General features: G+C 37.3%; 1 protein-coding gene across 9 annotated transcripts in view; it reads left to right on the top strand.

Moving 5' to 3' along the window:
* The first annotated feature begins 10,081 nt into the window (after window positions 1-10,081).
* prdm16 (PR domain containing 16) overlaps window positions 10,082-13,311 on the top strand; it is a 211,896-nt gene continuing 208,666 nt past the window's right edge. For all 9 annotated transcript variants that reach the window (XM_052563006.1, XM_052563008.1, XM_052562999.1 and 6 more), the window contains exon 1: window positions 10,082-10,228. In XM_052563006.1, the coding sequence (XP_052418966.1) occupies window positions 10,192-10,228 (37 nt within the window). In that variant the 5' untranslated portion in view covers window positions 10,082-10,191. The remainder of the gene's footprint in view (window positions 10,229-13,311) is intronic.

The raw sequence follows: 13,311 nt of genomic DNA on the forward strand, positions 1-13,311 counted from the left end.
AACTCGATCCTGGAAAAGTGGAGAAAAAGTACATAAATGTAGGCTATTTGCAGAAAGATTTATTCTTTGTTCACACTTCATTTTTTCCCCTCACACTCTTTGTTTTTTTTTCTCTTTTGGCTCTCTCTCCGTCCCTCACACACCGACTGTCGACCATCTGTGTTTAACGCTTTGAACGCGTTTTCATTTTTTTTACATCAGCAGCTCTATTTTATGAGCAAAGGCTAGTGTATCTTTAAGAAAAAGCGAAACTGCACCGGCAAAACTAGTCATATCTCCAGGCCGCATTTGTCACAGAATAGCCAAGAGGGCTTGTTCTTAAAGCCGTGCTTTTGAGGAAAGCGCTGGCGAGTTCACAAGCTTGTGGAAGGTAGGACATGAATTGTGGAGATTTACACCATCCAGGGCCATGGCAGCCTCGTTTTCACGTGTAGATGCAACATTCCTCTACAGTATTACCCTGTGGGCCACCGGTGACAGACCGCGAGACATGCACGCAAATTAATTCACGGTTTGCGTGCCTTCCTTTGCTTGAGCATGGTGGAAGAAAGCCTAAAACACATTTTTGTAACGCACGTTCTGTGTAACATATTCTGTTGATTCTTTATGGTGATTTTAAATCTACAACATGAAGTCATGTTCCTTTTCTGTATAATGTTCATTTGCAGTTTTAACCCGTTCATTCCTCTTTGTGTTGAGTTACAGCATAACGCTCATGTTTGTAACTGAAATTGATTGGCCTTCCTTCTTTATGTTATTTAGGTGGATATAAACTGAACCCCAATCTGACAAATGTAGAGGTAAAACATGTTCTTTTCCAGAACCCAACACTATTCTTTACAAAACAGATTGTTCACAGCACACATCTGGAGATTGTTGTCATTTGAGGATCAGTTCATGGTAATGCTGATTCTGGATGCATGTTCTTCATAATTGGAGGGATAGGGAATGAAGGGAGAGGAGAAGGAGTGCTGGACTGGTAGACCAGCTGAATCACTTTGTGTGAGGAACACAGGAGGGCAGTCTTTAGACACTAACAGCAGTCCCTGCACACTGCCGTGCACCTATAAAACCAAAAATACCTAAAAGCACAGTGGCCCCCAAAAAGTATCTGAGCACTTAAAAAACACAATTAAACAATGCATTTAAAAATAACACAACCAGAGCTCCACTTTTTTTTTTTTTTTTTTTGCAATGAATTTTAATCAGCTGGTTTACCAGTGACTTTCAGTGTCCTCGGCGAGTAACCGCAAGTGTAGTTCATCACATGAACTATGATCGTGTTTGACAACCAGAAAGAGTCCAAATAGTTTCTGTCTTCTTTTTGATCAGTCTATCTACTGTTTTATCATTTCAAACCCAACAAATGTCTTTTTGTGAAATGCTTTGTTTGCTTTCGTCGAAATAAATGTGCCTGGGTTTGGTATTTTGTTATCTAATGCAGTGATATTCTGACATGTTTATGCATGGAGCACAGTGTCCAAACACTGCTTCAAAGAGCTGCTTCAGAACGCAGCAAATCAAAGCAGTACAATACAAAAGCTGATATTTGGCAAAAACGTTGAGCGTTCCTGGAAATGGACGATGTTAACGTGTACAAACTGCGTCGTATTCTGAAGATGAATTCGTAAAGTGAGATATTCGAGCTTCATCACATAGATTGGAAGCAAACCTCCCACTCAGTTGTCCAGTTTATTATGCATTGGGAAATGAACTATGATTGCCGAACTCCCTCTTTAGTGCATTTCATTTCTAAAATCTTAACTTTGGAGCACCTTTGTACAACTCCATTAAATACTGAAAATGTGCATTGCACATTTCCTTTCTATTGTTCTTTTTAGTTAAAATGCATTTTAAAATCTTAAAGGCAACACCTTAGTATTGGAAACAATCCTCCCTATTAACTAGTTGCTTGTGAACACACCTATTATTATCATATTAGCCTTATCATAAAGCATATCAATGAGCATATTCTACATCCCTAAATGTCTAAACTTAACAACTACCTTACTAACTATTAATAAGCAGCAAATTACAAGTGGGCAAAGTCGTAGTTAATGGTTTGTTGATGGCGAGAATTGGACCTTGAAATAAAGTGTGACCATCTTAAACTAAATCAATATATCTGGTCATTTTGAGCAAACTGAAACCCCGTACATATCCTGCCTTCGGGTTGCATGCTCCTCAGAGCAGTAGAAATCTATCTATCTCTGCCCTTTAGAGGAAATGAGCGGCAGAGAGTGAGGTGTTTGCATGTGTGTTGTGATGTGTAGTTTGGCCGGAGTAGCCGGCTGATTAATCTTGCTGTCACACGCACACTGCTTCAGATCGACTGCCTAATAAAACTCATAAACAGGTAAATAAGCAGCCCAGCTCAAGTCTGAATCCCAGCAGTGCATAAGCAACACGAGGCAGTCCTCAGTTTAAATGAGGGACAATAAGAGAGATTTACTACTGAGAGAGAGAGTGTGTGTGTGTGTGTTTCGGTGCAGGTGTCTGTTAGTGTCTTTGTGCTAGTGTGTTCGAGGGCATGTCTTTCTAGCATTTGCATTGGTTTGGTATTCTTTGTGTTCGTTACATATTTGTCAACTGTCATGACGTTCCCTCACGAGCACGTGTGAACGCGTTCCTCTGCTGTGAATGCTCTTCAACGGCTGCAAGCTGCTTTAGTCTTCAGTTTGTTGCTATTTCAGCAATAAAATGTGAAAAAAAAGAAAGAAAGAAAATAGCATTGAGAACACTTTAGTTTAGGGACCAATTCTCCAACTCTCAGTATTTACTAGTTACTTATTAGCATGCCTATATTGGCTGCTTATAAGGCACATACTAAAATGTGACTGAAAATTGTATTTTTGTTTATCTAAATAACCCTATTGGAGTCACCAGTTCACAAATGTTCACCTTTTTCTAATCTATCCCATGTCTTTACATGCTTGACCTAATGGTGTTTTAGCTCCTGTCGTGACTCTCAGGCCTCCATGTATGCAAAAACACAAATGTGTTGATTTTGCCGGGACGTCTGGTGAGGAGATGGTCCTAATCAAAAGGAAACTATGCACAGTCACTCCAGGAAGGGCTGATGAAAAAGAGGAGGGCAACACTGAGAGGTCTTTCACCGAAACCTGCTCTCTTCCATTTATGAGCCACTCGTGGAGTCCCATCTGCAAGTCAAAGTCAACACTCAGCCTGAGCCATGAATTCATTAGGGGGACTTTGATTTTTGGTTAGTGTTTAAATGAATTAATGTTGCCATTCATACTTCAGATATTCAGACGTTTCAACAACCCCCTCTGCCAAGTCTTGTTATGTTATAGATAGGCTATAATAATGTACAGGTGTTTTGCCTAGCTATATAAATAAAGGTATTGTCTGTGAAGGGTTTGGAAGGGTTGCAAGAACATATTAAATAATTACATATAGGCTATGCAATTAAACCTAATTGTGAAAAGTAAAACTGTTGTTACGTTAAATTTCTGTTGCTGGCTACAAAGGCTATACTCCAAGACTTTATTCAAAAAGACTTGAATTGTGTAGATGTGTTTCTTATCTTCTGCTAGAGTGGCACATATGACTCGGAATCGCCAAATCATGGCAGAATGTGTTCAATCGATCAGGCTGTGTAAGTTGTGTCTCAAAGATCACGTGTCCCGTCAATCCGAGATTTCTGCTGATGCCCTCGAGCCATTTACCCCGTGTGTACTATTGAGCAAAAACAAAATGTTATTGAACACAGCTCTTAAATGTAATAAATGATTAATTAACCTTTTCATTTAGACCTTGTCATCAGAATAACATGTGTTATTATACTTGGGGAATATTGAAATTCGCCGGATTGCACAATTGCTGTGCCTCTCTGTGCCACTCATGAACATCTTTATTTGTTTTTATTATTACCATTTTCAAATAGCATGCAAAACTATAGCTAGCTATTACGCACGTCTCCTAATAATTAATGTTGATATGCATGTTAAGAAATAATGACGCCTAAACAAAGATCATAATACTAAGAATACCAGCAAAACCTAATTTAAGAGTTTGCCCAAGAATCGAAACAATTCAATTTGACTGATTTTGTGTTAACTAATATAAAACCTCCACGTATTTTCATTTCTAACAGATTATAAATTTGATAATAATAATAGCTAATAATAATAATAATAATAATAATAATAATAATAATAATAATAATAATACCAATAAAATGGTTTTAGCAGGAAGTACAATGAATTCATAATTAGAGTTATGGTCAAAAATATTTTTTTGGGATCTTTGTTTTAGGCTTTACTTTAGCATTTAAACGTTAAGAATAAAATTAAAACGTTTAGGCTACTAATCAGAAGGTGTGTTGTTATTATTATTATTATTATTAAGATATTATCATTATTAATAAATTTAGATTAGATTAGATGAAAAAAAAATAATTTTATTTTAAATCGTTTATTTTGTTATTGATATATTGAATTGAAATAAAACAAATACAAATAAAGCATCTATTTATTTTATTCTATTTTGTGTTTCCAATTGTTGTTGTACAAATCATGTATGATTTCCTATTTTGGGAATTCACGCCTGCTATAAGACAATCAGAAAACAGATGATTTGATCATCGTGCAGTTTGCCGATATGAGCACATATTAGTGATGTAAAGAGAGTGTGGTGTTCCCCGGACAGAGTGATTGATCACATCATATTAGGGTCGTTTCTGCGCGGGGTAATTTTCTCTGCTCGCCTCGGGCGATCCTCACATGCGCGTTCCCGTGAAGTCTCCAGACTCCGTCTCTTTTCATCTGCAGAGATGACAACAATAACAACGACAACAACGAAATTTACCTTTCCGAGACGAGATTTTGACAGAAAAAGCACTTAACGCAATTTCCTCCAGCGCAATTATTCACAAGCGGCTATGAAGATGCGTAATGAAAACGGACGAATCATTGCAGTATAAATGTATCATGCCATATGCCGCTTATTCAAGACTTATGACTTATACATGTATCATTGAAGGGGGTTGTGCTCTCCTTTACAGCTGATATGTTGTTGTTAAATTTAAGACACTCTTATTACACACACATACACACACACACACACACACACACACAACCAATTAAATATTTATTTTTGCTAAACACACACACACAAAAAAATGATAATAATAGTCTGACGGGGAAGACAGACTAGAAAATTATTATTTTGATCACTGTGGCGCAAAATCAAATGTTGATGTTCAAAGATATATAGGCTGCTAAGCACTAATTAAAAATATGCATATTAAAATGTACATTTTGAAAAATGTTCAGTATTTACATTTTTTTAAACTGACAATAATTTAGTGCATTAGGTCATTTTTAGGTGTTGTGTGTGTTATGTTGTATTTCTAGGTCATGCGTGGATTAGTTTGTGATGTAGGTGTTGAGTATGTAGTTTATGTTTTATAACAGGCTAGATCATGTGTTTTATATCGTAGGCAATCGTGCATGTGTAATTTGTTTGTATGCATATATTGCGTTGTGATGTTGAGGTCATTTATTTGAAGTTATGCCTTGGTTATATTATCGTGTTTGTAGGTTATAAGTGTTCATTAAGTAGCCCATGGCGCCTGTGTCCTTCGCTTTGAACGAGGGACAACAGAGGAAAAAAAAAACTCTGTCTAGGATTAGTGGTCAGATTTCCTATTTCCCATACACTCTCAAGGTCTTGAACCCAATTAATGGCTAATAATTACCCAGGGAACTTAACTGTAGTTGCTCTCGCGCTTTCATTAGCTGTGGTAGACAGAGCACGAGCGCCTTTCGTTATAAGAGCAAAGGCGTGCCACCAATCCGACGGAATGTAGCAGCCTACCATAATACTTCATGCTATATATGTATTAGGCGATATATTTAATAGTCAGTTATGTAGACCCACTTAAATTTGATTTCAGGCGCAATCTGTAAAACAGCTTTTGCAAGTGTTCTAACATATGCATTTTGGTTTTCAATTACTCTGCCTCACCTCTCCATTCTCAAAGTGTTTACGGCAACCACCACTTTTGCCTTCATTGATATTGTTTTGTTACTACAGCCATTGAGTAGGCCTACCTTTGCCAATTTTCTGATTTCCCTTTTCCCCCCTCTCTCACACTCGCACACGCACACACACACACACACACACTGTGGGACCGTGTGTGCTGCTCGTGTGTAATGCAGAAAAACACACACAGAGAGAGAGAGAAGTTGCCTGAAGCCCCGTCATCACGAAGCAGTGTTTACTTTGCCATTACATCCACTGTATTAGCATGTAGAGATCAGAGCACAGCCGTAGATGTCGCAACAAGTGGGCTTTCCCCCCGTGTTTTCTGACTGTGGCCACTGCTGCGTGGATATCATTTCACATATGGAGTGTGGTGAGATCCTATCAGTGCGTAACACATAAGCCGAGCCCTTTCCTACCATGAATAAAGATTTGGTTTCACTTGCTTTCAACGAACGTATAGCAATAACAACAGAGATCTGGCTCTTATCCATCTAATTCCATCTAATCAGTTTTATTTCTAAGCAGTTCATTATTATTATTATTATTATTATTATTATTATTATTATTATTATTATTATTATTATTATCAATCATTTTGTATTTTTTCCTTTTTTCAATATGTTCTGAACATAACCCTCTTTTATTTACTGTTTTTTTTTTCTTTTCTTTTTTCTTTTTTTTTTCTTTTTACAGCTGGCAGTTTTTTTACCCCTATTAATTGAGTAAATTCGTCTAATTAATCTAGTGCATTTTGCTAAAAAAAAAAAAATAAATAAATAAAACCTTTAATATAGTAATGGTACAAAACACAGCCTGGCGATTAATGACGGTTTATATTTTTGCAGCTTGTTATCAAAAGTCACCACGTAAGTAAATAAATAAATAAATACATACATATATACATACATACATACATATTAACTTTCTTTCTTTTCTTTCTTTTTTTTTTTTTTTTTTTTTTTTTGAATAGCCTACCTCTTTTTATAATTGTATCCCGAAATATAACAGTATAAAAACACTTCACATTTTGAAGAATGCATTGAACCGAACACCGTGACAATGAGACAGTGGTGCCTGAATACATTTTATTTGACTTGGTAAGTTTATTAAAAATCCACTTACAACTGTAGACATATTCCGACATATCATGGTTTAATCCGTTTAAAATTACAATGATTTATTTAGGCTTGTGACTGATTTGATACTCTATTGACAAACCTCTTCAATTCTGTCCCTGATTAATTGAGAGGACCAAAAACTCCGTGGATGTTACTGGGGCCTGGTTTGCAGAACACCTCTCTTCCGGGCCAGCATCCCTCCCTTCCTGTGCTTAACCACAGGAAAAATGGCAACAATCTGGAAAGAAAATAGTCCAAATGCGTGGTTACATAGCCATCACGTTTCCAGGAGCTCGTAAAAAGACAGACGTTTAAATGACGCAGAAAACTATTCCCCAATGAGCTAGTGATGAGGAGCAACACTTTTCTTTACAAGTTTAATTACAGTTAAATGCCTTAACAAAGGTGTTGCTCCTTGTGAAAAAAAAAGAAAAGAAAAGAAAAAGAAAAGTACAGCCCAGTGCGTGAGAGACATTTTAATTTGAATTGCTTTATGAGGATTGGAGAAATTGCAAGCTATCACTTAAAACAAAAACTGGCACGTTGTTTTGTTCAACAGATGGTTTTTTTTTATTTTTTAAATAGGGCTATATTAATTTAAAAATGTCACCATTTTAATATATGCTATAGGCCAGGCCTACCCTGTAAATGTTGTGGTGAAATATTATTTAAGCGTAACTAATAAAAAGCTTTCGCTGTCTTAATTTTCACAATGAAATAAACTCAGAATTTTTTCTATCTATTTTAAGTATTCAGTTTAATGACCTTATATGTTTATATCTATTGGATGTGTCTTTATAAGAGAAGGTTTTACCGATTAAACGTGTAATATGGAGTCAGTCAATAAACCAATAAATGTCTTTTGTCAGCGGGAGGCTTAGTAACAAGATCACTTCTTCCTTCAAAGCGGGTAACGGCAGGTACAGTATCTGTACGTTTCAATGTTTCAAGCATTTTGCCCTGTTAATCCATCTGAACCTCTTTAATTAGCAAAAATCAGATGTGCCAAATAAAGTGCGAATTATTTCGTTTATGAATGAAATAGGCTCCGGGGTTTGTTTGCACAAAATTTAAAAGGAGGCAATCCAGCCTCTCACTCTCAGAGAAGATAATTACGCGCATAAACCTGTGGTTACGTGCTCCATACGGCCTGTTGCATTTATTTGAGAACAAAGAGTGGATTTAAAAATATCTCACAATATGTTTATGTGCACGAGTTTATAATCATATTTATTGTTTTTAATACACCAACAGCTCGGTCTACTTCAATCTAATCTTCATAAAAGCAGAAGTGATTAGCTAACATTGAATTGCGCATCGGCCGGGAATGATTTCAACGAAAAAAGATTGACAGCCCTCAGTGTTAGAGGGTATGCATTACTGTTAATGGCTGCTTTAAATGTCTTGAAAGACACCTGCATGAGCCCGTGTGCTCCCATGGGATCTGGTGACAAAATGAAGTCCGTTTTATTGCAGACTGGTCATCTGATTGCAAAAAGAAATTATAAATAACAAGCGTTAATATCCTTCATCTAAAACTCGTACTGTGAATTCCAAAAAAACAAAAAAACAAAACAAAGACAGAAATCATAATAATAATGATGATCTGCAATTGCATTACAGCAGCATGCATTATTTAGTTTTTAATCAAAACAATGCAAATGCACATTTCCTAGTTGTGTTAGCAAAGCAACGCTATCTTTCTAATTTCGGACAGTATCTTTCCGCATCATATTAACTCGTTGTTTTTAATGTGTCCTACAGGACCGATATTACATGCCAAGTGCAGAAAATAATGCAGATGTTGAGCCTGCTATTGCACTGCTGAGGCTTGATTCTGACAGCACGCCTACAGTCTTGCAGTGCCCATTAAAATGCGATGATTGTGCACATGCAAACATGACTGTATTTTAGATGTACAGCAGTCTATAATACACTTTGTAACACGTATAGGCTACCTAACAAATAATTCAGCAGAATCATACTTACATGAGCGAATCGGTTGCCTTGCCTTTCCATGCTTGCTTTACCTGCACATAAACTGCCACGAATTTACAAAACCTAATCTAGACCAAAGACCCAAACAAGAGCTAAAGTCCATTGCTTCAAGAGCGTTTATATGCATACGTTCTCGTTGCGGATCCCACGCGTGCACGCATACATACAGTAGCCTATTTCTACTCTTTTCTCCTCACACACACACACACACACACACACACACACACACTAGCTCTCTCACACACATGCACGCACGCGGGAGCTCCTGGCCGTCTGGTGGCTCTCAATAGCAACACTGAAACTGAACACACCTTTTACCCATTTATAGAGCTCGCCTAAATTAATAATGTTAATAGTTCTGCTATATATAAATATAAGGCACTCGCCAGTGTGCTCACATCATGTAGGCTACATATAATTTTACTATAAAATAGGCAATAACAGTTAACAGTAAGTGGTATGCCCAAGAGAACATCCATTTAATTTGATTTTCTAGGTGTGACCGACCTGAGTAATAATTATATAATATTATTATTAATAATGATAATTTATTTAGCAAAGGAATACGCTTTGCACAATTGCACTTTTTTTTTTTTTTTTTTTTTTTTTTTTTTTTTTGAACAGTAGGTTTTCGCGCGTTAAAATCGTCGCTCATTGCTCGGGTGTATGAAATGTTCGCGATCACCTTGCGTTTGAGGGCTGCGACCTTGACCCCATCCAGGATCCAGTGTCCAGCGTCGTGCCGGATTCCGCAGGTCCCTGGAAAATAGCACTTCTTCCTCCTCAAGTGCTCAAGAAGGGGAGGTGGGGGGAGATCCGAGATGTTGCGGAGCGAGAGGAGGAGGAGGGAAAGAGATAAGTGATCTAAAGGAGACACGATAGGACAAAAAAAGTGATGATGATGAATACATTGGAAAGTTTTTTGGCCCTGACGAGGGTGTCAGATTGAATGGCCTGTGCGCATGTGCGAAGGTGTCCAAACTGACAATGCTCGTGAGATGAAGATAGCGCTGCTGCTGCTTCTGAGCTCAAGGAGGACGCGAGGAATCTACAAGCCGACAAGATGAGATCCAAGGCGAGGGCGAGAAAACTGGCCAAAAGTAGGTCCTTCTTGCGCTTCTTTCGCTCCCGGTGCTTTGAACCCTCGCGCACATCACCAAAGTGTCATTTTCATTGATCAGTTCCTGCTGAGAGCGCGTCTTTGTCCGGTGCGTGTGTTTTTCAGCTCTCAAATGCATCGAAATCGCCCAAACTCTCCGTGATCCGCGCGTCCAGCCTTTAGACCAGATGCTGCCGTGGTGTGCTTGTTCAGAAGTTTCTTGTAGATGTGATGGTGCTTGGGCTGAGACGGTCAGGAGCGCGTTTCCACGCCGCGTTGTTGCACTCTCTTGTTTTAGCGAAGTCGAGAAACCGTAGAGAATTGTTACAGGAAAGTTAGCGAAGAGTTGTCGAAAGGGATAGTAACTTTTTTTATTGAGTGGTTCCAGGTCTTGTGAAATCATATTCCTGCTTGTTGAAATAGTGGGCGCTGTAGCACTGCTCATGGACCCCAGGACGCACAGAGAGAGTCTGCAGCTCTCCAGAGCTTTCTGTCTGTCCGCTGAATGCCACAGAAGAAGGAATATCACGCAAAATGGACAATTCTTCCGATAATCTTAAATTAGGAGCTTGCAGTTGTTCTCTGGGGTCTGTTGCGGCTCGGTCTGCGAATGGCAAATCAATAATGCATACGCGTCTATTGAAGGAAATAGAGTCTGCTATTTTCTGGACTCTTTCGAAGGCGAGGGAAAGTGTGTAAATCTCCCCTGGACTCTGCATGATGTCTTTGTTTATTGTTTGTTTGTTTGCCTTCCATTTGTATTCCGACTTGTTTGTTATAGGTAGGATTTTGCACTCCAACTATTTTCTTATATTAAGTGTCCGTGAAACTTTTGCATGCGATTATTCACAGCAGTGTGGGCACAGTCATCGCTCGTGCGATTCATTAGAAAAGGCTTCTTTTTTTATTGTTGTGTATTAAATTGCTACACAGCCTAACCATTTTAAGTAGCCAATTTACGGGCAATTGTAACGAAGTAAATATCGAGCTATAGGATGTTTTAATATCTGCTTCCAGAAGAAAATGATTTATCCAAATTAATTAATTTTTTTTTTTTAGCTGAAGATAGCTTAAACTAGAGGTGTGTGAAACCGATGGAACAGTGCACAGTATTCATAATGCTCAACCTATGTGTTTCATTGGCCTTATGTTAGATGCAACACGTATAAAATATCAAGTCATTTTAGTAGCTATCTGAAGATATGCATTAAATCACGCGTGGGCCCGTGACCTGTTGATTCAAATTGCCGGGAGAACGCACAGCCTACTCAGTTTGTTTTGAGACAGAAAAGTGGGCCTCGATATTTTCTCAAGCACACTTCTGTAGCTCGCGATGACTTGCGAGAATCGCTATTAACAGGTCAGACTGTCGTTTTTCGTCTTTTTGTTGTTGGTCAGTCAATATAAATTCAGTTTTGTGTTGGAGGTCAGTACAGAGACACGCACGACAGCTCTCGCGAATGTCCAAAGCATATACATCAGACTTTCTTTTATTTTCATGTAAAGGCATTTATTGTGTTGGAGAGTGTGAAAGGCCTGAATGCAATTCTTAAAACACAAGCGCTCATTAAAAACAACTGATGTAGCCTATTCTCTACTTTTATTTATTTCACGTAGCCTATAAATTGTTTCATCTAATTGTTTTGAACAACACAGTGCTCTGCTTTCCCAGATTTCTATTTGACATATTTACTTTATGCCTGCATTCAATCTGTCTCTTATATCTTTGAGTTCAGGTGTTTATTAAAGTCCACGGGTTCCCGTGTTCACAATAAATTCAGTTGCTCACGAATGCATGGAGATTTAATAAACTGTTTCATATTGAGCTGAATTCATTTGAATTTAAATGATGGAGAGCGTATACAGATGCTAGAACAATTTGTGTATTATTATGATTATTATTATTATTATTTTAGAAAAAAAAAACATTACTAAAATGATTCTTTAAAATTATACATGTTATGTTTTTTTTCTTATATTCTTCTTAAAATATGTGAAGCTAATTTTAAAATGCAAATTATACAATATACACAATTTTCAAATGTATAATAATAATAATTATTATTATTATTTATATTTTTATTATTATAATTCTCTTCGCTCAACAGTTTGCCGTTTCGTAATTAACCTACCAAAGAAATGTCAGGTATGTCCGAGAAGCGTCTTAAATATCCTAACTTTTTATTTATTTATTATTATTATGAGGCACAGTCGGTCACTACTTTTAATTATTTTTCTTACATCAAAGCATTCATAACTATAATTGTGTTTAATTAGACAATATTATAAGATTTGAATGTCGTCTTCCAGTCGGCTGGCTCTTCTGCTGTGGCCCTGAACGCAGGTTACAGGAGCCGGATTCATAATGTTAGGCCCTTTATTCGTTTCTCGATGAGGGTTTAATTCTTTCTGATTGAAAACTAATATTTTGTGGCTTATTTATAACCATCGAGTCACTTAGTTAAAGCTCTGTCTTTAATATACTATCATAAGATTTAAAGTTTAAGTTGAGTTTCGGAGAGAAAGCGGTTTGTTCTGGCGCCAGGTAAGCGTGTGTTCGCCTAACACAGCCTCCCTCCTCTCTCTCTCTCTCTCTCTCTCTCTCTCTCTCTCTCTTTCTCTCTATCTGTAGGTTTATTTTAACCATTAGTAACCGTTTTGCAATTTTAGTAGCATAGTCATATTTTGAATGTAAAAGTGTAATTCTAAGGGGTGAAAAAAGGAGCGTGAAATGTAGGTTTTATATTTGTAATATTATTGGAAACAATTAATTATGTTGAAACCAGTTGGGGTTGAGTGGCTAAACAAAAATGGACTCAAATGAGGCACAAAAAAATAAATAAAACAAAAATAAAAATAAAAAAACCCGTGTCGAAGGACATTTTTTTCTGGTTTCCAGAGTATGCGCTGCGTGACAACGTATACATTCAGTTAATGACGTCACTGAAAAACACTGAGAATTATTAATTTGAATTCACAGTGAAGTGACAGATATAAACTGCAACAGAGATGTCTTGAATTTTTGCACGATGGTGTTTATTTATGTACAGATTTGAAACCTGTGTTTTAAACCCCTGTGTACAT

Source organism: Carassius gibelio, chromosome B8, assembly GCF_023724105.1.
Source record: "Carassius gibelio isolate Cgi1373 ecotype wild population from Czech Republic chromosome B8, carGib1.2-hapl.c, whole genome shotgun sequence".
In the NCBI taxonomy this organism is placed as follows: Eukaryota; Metazoa; Chordata; class Actinopteri; order Cypriniformes; family Cyprinidae; genus Carassius; species Carassius gibelio.